General features: G+C 48.4%; 1 protein-coding gene across 3 annotated transcripts in view; it reads right to left on the reverse strand.

Moving 5' to 3' along the window:
• The window catches only part of Hkdc1 (hexokinase domain containing 1), a 46,027-nt gene extending 38,941 nt beyond the window's left edge, over positions 1 to 7,086 (reverse strand). Inside the window, exon 1 of one of the 3 annotated variants that reach the window (XM_036168491.1) lies at positions 6,946 to 7,086. In XM_036168491.1, coding sequence (XP_036024384.1) covers positions 6,946 to 7,029 — 84 coding nt within the window. In that variant the 5' untranslated portion in view covers positions 7,030 to 7,086. Of the gene's footprint in view, positions 1 to 3,573; positions 3,736 to 6,945 lie in introns of those variants that run through there. The other 2 variants (XM_036168492.1, XM_036168493.1) reach the window with 2 other exon arrangements.
• Between the last annotated feature and the right edge of the window lie 755 nt (positions 7,087 to 7,841).

Consider the following 7,841-nt stretch of genomic DNA (forward strand, 5'->3'; position numbering starts at 1 on the left):
TTGAGGACCACTGCCCCAAATACCAGAAGTTATAAAAATCACCATGGTGTGTTCAGTGCCCTTGATGGTAACATGTCACATTAGGAATGACAGTGGAGTGTCTTAGTCAATTGCTGATGACATACTGTCATCATTCTCAGGCTCATGGGAGTGGATTATAGATAGGCAGGAGGAAATAGCTTGTTACATTTTACTGGGTACCTTCTCATCGCATCCAGGTCCCAAGGAGGCCTGATTCCAGACACACTCCGAGAAGGAGAACACCAAGTCAGAGAACATGCATTCTTCAAAGTGTTGTGCATGTCACCCCATCAAACCTCCATGACCCTTTAAGATGTCTAGATAAGGTCAAATTTCCATCCCTAGCGGAGATGAGGAAGGCAAGGGTCAGAGCCCTATAGAACAGCAGAACTGGAGTATTGCCCTCCCTGGCTCCACAGAGAGGCAGAGAGAGGCCGGAAAACTATCAGAGACCCACCAACAAAAAGAGGACAATTGAGCTTTCAGCAGATTTGAGAAGATAGGATGTAACCAGGTCACGCTTCGTTAGGGCTTCCCCTTCGGCTGATGATGACTAATTGGTTGGCACCAACTTGTACAAATGGAGAAAACTGGGTAGAAAGGACATGATCCAAGTAACTGGGGCAGAGGAAGGATGGATCGACCTATGAGGGAACTCAACTTGGTCCTTTATTGTCCTGCCAAAACCCCAGATAGAGCCCTGAACCCACTGCTCAGCCTAAGCACAAAGAGCTTCTCCAGACGGCCACAGATGGCCCTTCCCAGAAGGTTGGGGGCGGGGCAAGGGTAAGCTGTCAATCATGAGCACCTTCAGTCACTGGCGCTCTTTGGGGGAGAAAGAATGTCAACTTAGCGGGTTCTTGTTTATTCTTTGTATCTTCCTAAAAGCAGTAGCGAGGAGGGAGGTGAGGCATAATGTTGGGACAAAAAAGAAAAAGCACCGTCTTCAGTTCTGACGGGTGATCCGGGCCTGTAAACAGGACACATGTCCCAGGCACAAGTGACAGGAGCCCAAGCCGCTTCCTCAGACTTCCGACCAACAGGGACTGGGAGACGTGACCAGCGTTAGAGAGCGGACGACCAGCCTTGAGGCTCTAGCCTTCTCAGTTATAGAAGGAAAGGGCCTGAGGGGCCGGAACGAGCACTCAGTCCAAAGGTCTCATGCTATGAATTGAATCATAAACGGGCTCCACACTTGGGCCTAATGTTTTTACTTCTGAAAATTCATTCTCAGAAATTTACCCCAAATAGGGAAAATAATCAATATATGCCACTGTTCGTTGTAGCGATTTTTTCCACTGAGGGAACTTGGTTTATATGTTGGGTTAAATCAGAAGCAATTTCAAGGGAGACCCTGAATATTCTTGTTTTCATATAGCAATGTTTTAATTGTGGAATGTTTTTGAAAGTTTCCAAATAGCGGACAAGAGGGAAAAGTGAAATGTTATAGTGCACATCTACTTAACAAACGACGAGGAAGACACCGAAAGGTGATCACGAAGATGACAGAGAAGTGTGTACAGGAGGCAGTCCGAGCCGATGCACAATCCCCGCCAACCTAACTGTAAAAGCACACACCGTGAGCAGAGCACAAGGCTGCCTACAGAGCACAAGGGAAGGCTTGGGACTTAAAGAAATTCAAGGTGACATTCAAGTTAACATCTCCACATTTTTGCAATGTTGACTTACTAAACTGTAAATACACACACACACACACACACACACACACACACACACACACACTCATTGAAAGCCCAATCCGTACTGTCCTTATGAATGAATAAACCATCTGTGGGTCAGTGACAAGGTCCAATCCAGCATTATCAATAGGTCAAATATGTCAATATATTGAACTACAAATCAAGGTCAGACAGTGGCCTTCTTTTTGTCTTAATGTCCTTCTGAGATTTCCAAACATGGTTCGAGGGTCTGACGAGTCATCTTTACAGGCAAGCACATCCCAGGACCTTGTCAACTCCAAGCAGGAAGTGTGCACACTGTCGGGCAGGAAGCACTGGGAGAATTACAACTCTGATGATGCCCTTTGCCTTGTGGAAACTGTTTTTGACCTGTGGAGGAATGTCCTCCAAGCTGTGACAAGCCAACGACAAACCAGCCTACCCACAAGCCAAGGGACCTGCTGGGTCCTTGCTTAGGGTGGCTTCCTGGGATTTCTTTCTTGCTTTCCATGGCGAGGGAAGGAACTCAACCCAGGAATTGACCAAGGCTGGTCCTTCTTCCAGAAGGGTCTGGTATACATCAGTGGAGCCTGTGCTTGGGTTGGTGGACAGATAAGTTGCTCCGGACTTATCCCAGGCTAGAACAGAAGGCCAGCCACCATAAGGAGCCAAGGAAATGAAGTAAAGATTCCAAAGTTTCCAAGATTCCCTCAGGGGTGGCATCTCGGCCACACAGGGAGAAGCTAAAGTGAGCTCTGAGGCAGGGCGGCAGAGGGCTTTACACCTCTCAAGCAGTCAGCAGAGGGCTCTGCAGATCCGGTCAACAAAGGACAGAATAAAATAACTGTTAAAACGGAGGAGTTTCAACTCTCCGGCTGGCCGCTGGCTCTCCTGGGAATGCAGTCAGAGCACAGGAGGGCTACAAGGGACCACACTCCCTCTCCCACATTTCATAAAGCATTTTGAAGGCTCCAAGAGGCCTCTGTCAATTTCAGCTTGATCCTCACTTCACTTTTAATGCCTGGATGACCCTGGCTGAGTCCGGCTGCCTGGTGGACCGCTATCTCTCAACCGAGATGCTACATGCCTTCTCCTGGCCGTTGTCAGCAGCCAGTGAGTGAGCAGTGAAACAGGCCAGGCTCATTTTAGCCGTCAGGAGGGAGTCCTGATTTCATCAGTCAATACAGCCCATCTTGATTTTGTAGACTGGTACCTGGGGCAAAGTAGCCAAAAATCCACACCATTCATAGGACACCACTGGCCAACAGTGCATGCTAAAAAAAAAATTACAGCTGTATATTAATTTACATCCCAGCCACGCCTAGTGGCGTGACCTTGTAATTCCAGGTACTTGGGAGGCTGAGGCAGTAGTCTAAGACCAGCGTGAGCTATATAATGAGAACCTGTCTCAAAATAAAGAAAACTCACATTCCTCTTGGTGCCTTTAATTTTATGTGATTTCAAACAGATGAATAATCAGGTGCACTTTGAAAGTTCTGATTCTTTACAGATGACTCACCTCCATTGTGGCCTCACCCCTAAATGGCCCTGAATTGGGCATAAAGTTCTTTGAGCTTTCTAAAGACTTCCATGTCCCACATTTGCCAAGAACTTCTGACTGAAAGGCAGGACTCGGGACAGGAAAATGTGCTACCTCTCCCTCTGAGACCTTCACTGCGATTGGCTCCCGGTAGCTTTTCTAATAAGGTCTCTTAAATAGTTTCTTTCCATACTGGGGCTTGAACCCGGGACTTCACACAAGCTAGGTAAGTACCCAACCACTACCCTACTCCCAGCACCTTAATCCCTTTTGATGTTGAGAGGGAATCAGTTGAGTCTGCCAGTGTAGACGGCCAGACACCTCAGTCCTTACCTTCTTGATCTGATCCTCCTTCAGCTTGCTGAAGTAAAATGCCATCAAGTGTACTGCAAACATGTTTCCGGGTTTGGTTGTTCCTGAGGCGGGCAGAAATTTCCCTACAGTCGCTGCTCTCCCTCTGTGGAGTGCTGCACACCTCTCGTTCAGGCTGGGAGCTGGGTGCTCGAACTAAATACTCCCAGCTGCTCGGTTCAATGATTAAACTTCGCCCGTCTCTGGTCCCTCCCTCCGCCTCACACTCAACTGTCTAACAGGAGGCTCTGGTGGGAGCTGCGGGCCAGGCGAGGAAGAGGTTGGGGATTGATGGGTTGGCTATTTGAGAAACGGGCACCACAAAATCTTGTTGCCAAGCAACACTCTCACGCCAGTGCTTCAAGCCCACTCTGCCGAGGGAAATCTTGTGAGGAGTTGGGGGACAGAACACGGCCAACTTTAAGCAGTGGAGCTGCTCTGCAGATGAATTCCAGTCCCAGGGTTCCTCTCTTTTCTTCAGCAGGGCAACAGAACTGCACCCTCCCGGTCCCTCTGAGGCACCTTCTCAATTGAGACTGATCAGTGTCCTGGTCCTGCAGATTCCAAAAATACTGAGATCATTCCTCTACCGTGGAAGATAAGCCCTTAGCTTGGTTAATGAAAAACAGTCAATACTCGACAGCGGTAAGCCAGACAGCCTTTATTTCACAGGGAGTAACTTGGGGCTGAGTGGGCGGCGGGGGTGTTAAGAGAATGGAAGCCACCAGGCCTCACTGGAGGTGCTGCTGCAGAGAGACACTGAAGTCATGGTGGGAAGGGTGTGCTGCTGTCTTGAGACACTGCTTCCTTACCCACCTCCCTCATCACACAGGATGTGAGAACAAAGACCTTTGCACCCCTCCTAGTCACTCGCTGGCTAGTGGATCCAGTAAGACCAGCATTAAAGGCCGCTGCCAGGCATGGGGTGGGGTGGGGGGGGAGACTTCATTAGTGCCATCTTCTAGATGACAAAGGTGGCCCTGAACTAAGTGACTCACTCGAAATCACACTTGTAAATGCTTCAGCCAGGAAGCAGCCCCAGAAGTTCGATTCCAGGGCCCAGCACAAGTCCCTCTTCCTCAGCGCAATACTTATCTGGTAACTAAGACTCTGCTGGGTTGAGTTGTAGCTAGCCCCAAATTAACACAGTGCAGGACTTCAATGGACCCTTCCCAGAAGGGAACAGGCTTCCCTGGAAAACAATCCCCTGATTCTGCTCTCCCCAACACTAAGGAAATTCACTGTAAAGTTAACAGCTGACCGACTCGATGGCGGTGGCCACCCCAGAGCCGTGTCCACCACTGGCCAGGTGATCTCCGGACAAGCTGTCACTCTGGTCCGCTTTTAGCCATAGCTCTGTCTGCTTTTCTTCTGCACAGTCTTACCCATCCAAACAACGGCTGACCACTGCCTGGGCAGGAACCTTCCACAGTTGCCTCTTCAGAAACCACCGCAAAGTCTGGCTTAGGCCAGGCTGGATTAAACGATCACACACTTTCCACTGACAGACATAGCTACCTCCCGGATGGGGAAACCTCGACCCTTTCAGTCTGTTTACCCCCAAACCACGACTTTTATCTCCTTTGCTTATCTCATAAGCAAACAAAAGGTTAACCTTCAGTTTCTGCTCAGTCCCCAAAACGCACAACTGCTGGAATTCAGAAATGGCCTCGGACAACATCCTGGGCAGGCTGCCTGTCCAGGAAGGATACTGTCACCTTAATTCCCTCTCAAATGCCTGTGGCACCAACTGAGGTCATCCACTCCAGGCTGGGATCCGAGGTAAGGGTGGGCAGTGGGCACAAGGAAAACACTACAGCAGAGGTCTCTGCAGTCTCCATTTGTCTGTGAGGCAGGCAGGCAACCTGTGCAATCTCACGGAGGCAGAGGACACTGGGCTGTCCCTGTTATATGGCACACCATCTCTCATCTAAGGATTACATGTATCCAGAGTCATCTAGACAGACCCTTCAGTTTACAGTACCAAGATAAACTAATTGGGTGGGCTTGCCATTTTCTCACAACTAACCCCGGGTATGTTTCACCCTTATTAAAGCTCTGTAGCTAGTCTAAAATGTCTGGTGTCAAGTTGTGGACTTTGTTAAGGACATATGTGAGGGTTCTCACTGTTGTAACAGCACCTCAACACAGGAAGTGGAGTTCTCTGTACACACTTGTCCACTTCCATAGAGCTCTGCTTTAACCCGTGTGGCCTCGTCTAAGCCCAAAGCAACATCTGCTCTTCTTTAGGTACTGAGCTTGACAGGTGGTCCAGACAGCCCAATGAAACCTTCCTAGTTAGCAGACACGTGGAGTTTACCAGGTGCTTTGCAGCAATAATTCCTACAGCAATGGCCACATTCTCCATTTTACAGGAGTCGAGTCCCAGAGCCCCACTGGTACTTGGTGGAACAGAAATTCAAACACAGGCAGCCTGGCACCAGAGCACAGGGACATCTGGGGATTTGTCTGGAAACAGCCCTGGCCCCAGCGAGCAGTGGCAGTGCACAGGCCCTGGGTTCTCACTCTGGCTCTCCCTTCCCTCAAGGTGAAAGGCCAAGGATGTATTTTCACAAGCACCCTGGTGATCACTCTGACAACGGAGGCAAACTAGGGGTCACAGGAAAGGAGGGCGGGCCTCCTTACACTGGGCCCACCAAAATCATCACCTGACTGAAGTCTTCTCAAGGCGGGGGACCCCTCCTAAAACTCCTACTTCATCTCATCCCATGGTCCCTGAGGAAAAGAAAATGTGTGTAGCCTTTTCCATCCAGTCAGTAAAACACATCCATAAGCCATGAGAAGGAACCAGTCCCATTCACAGGATTCTAGGCGTCAGGAACGTCCAAACTCTGCTACTGACTAAGTAGGTGGAGCACGTTAGTGCTAGCACTCAACAGCACAGGCAGGCAGACATCTATGAGCTGAGAGCAGACTGGTTTACCTAATCAGTTCCAGGCTAGCTGGGCCACACAGAGGCCCTGTCTCAATAAATGAACAAACAAATAATACATCATGACGTCTACACTGTGTTTCTTGTGATGTAAGTCCAAAATTAAACTGTTCTTAGCACAGATCAGTCTAAGCAAATGACACTTAGCTGACTGCACAATAATGTGTGGGAACAATGTCCACACAGGGGAAACCAAGGCAGAAACTTCCAGACTCTGAGACCATGACAGTGTCTGCTGTGTCTTCATGGGAGTAATCACAAATGAAGCCAGTGTTCAGCAGCTTCCTAAAGAATGCCACCAGACCTGTCACTCACTAGAAGAGAAGGGATGCTTAGGAAGAAGTTAATGCCCAGCCCTTTTCAGATCACACCTGGACATCTGCAAAACATGACAGGAAGACAAACCCGTTCAAGGAAACGCAACTCATAGGGCAGAAGATGACCAGCCTGCAAGAGCAAATGAGATTTCTGAGTAGACACGGCATAAACCCAAGTGCACAGGGCTGGAGAGAGGGCTCAGCAGTCAAGAGCACTGACTGCTCTTCCAGAGGACCCGGGTTCAATTCCCAGTACCCACATGGTGCCTCATAACTGTCAGTCTGTAATTCTAGTCCCAGGGGATCTGACACCCTCTTCCGGCCTCTGGGACAGCAGACAAGCACATGATACAGACATACAAGCAGAATACCCATACACATAAAATAAGTAAAAATTTAAAAACAAAACCAAAACAAGATCTAAAACAACAAAGTAAAAAGCAGAAGAAACTCCAGGAGCTAAAAGCCAAAGCCACAGGGAAGGGCCCATGGGCCACAAGCAGATTTGAAATGGGCAGAAGGCTGTTCCTTGGGCCTGAAATGAGGTGACTCTCCTGTGTTACCACTTAAATACCCAGGTTTCCTGACACATCTCTTGCCGTGTATAGCGAGAATGAAGTGTTGTCCTGGAGTTTGTTGTACACTGCAATCATCTTTTTTAAAAAACAAAACATTGTCTCCAGTTTACCCTCAGCTAGTCCTACCTTAGTTGTGAGTTTAAAGGAAACCCGCCCTGGAATCCTGCCTGAGCTCACTGCTTGTCTCTGCTGTACCATGAATTCTGTAGCTACTCTGAATTAAGCCAACTCATTTAAAAGGCAAAACAAATAAATGTAATTTTTAAGTTTAAAGACATTTTTGTGAACATTACACATTACTTACAGAATTTTAAAAATTGAAATTAAATGGGTGTTAGGGACACAGCTCTATGGTAGAGCACTTTCTTAGCATGGCCAAGGTCCTGGATTTGGTCCTAAAAG

The sequence above is a fragment of the Onychomys torridus genome, chromosome 18, assembly GCF_903995425.1.
Source record: "Onychomys torridus chromosome 18, mOncTor1.1, whole genome shotgun sequence".
NCBI classification, from domain to species: Eukaryota; Metazoa; Chordata; class Mammalia; order Rodentia; family Cricetidae; genus Onychomys; species Onychomys torridus.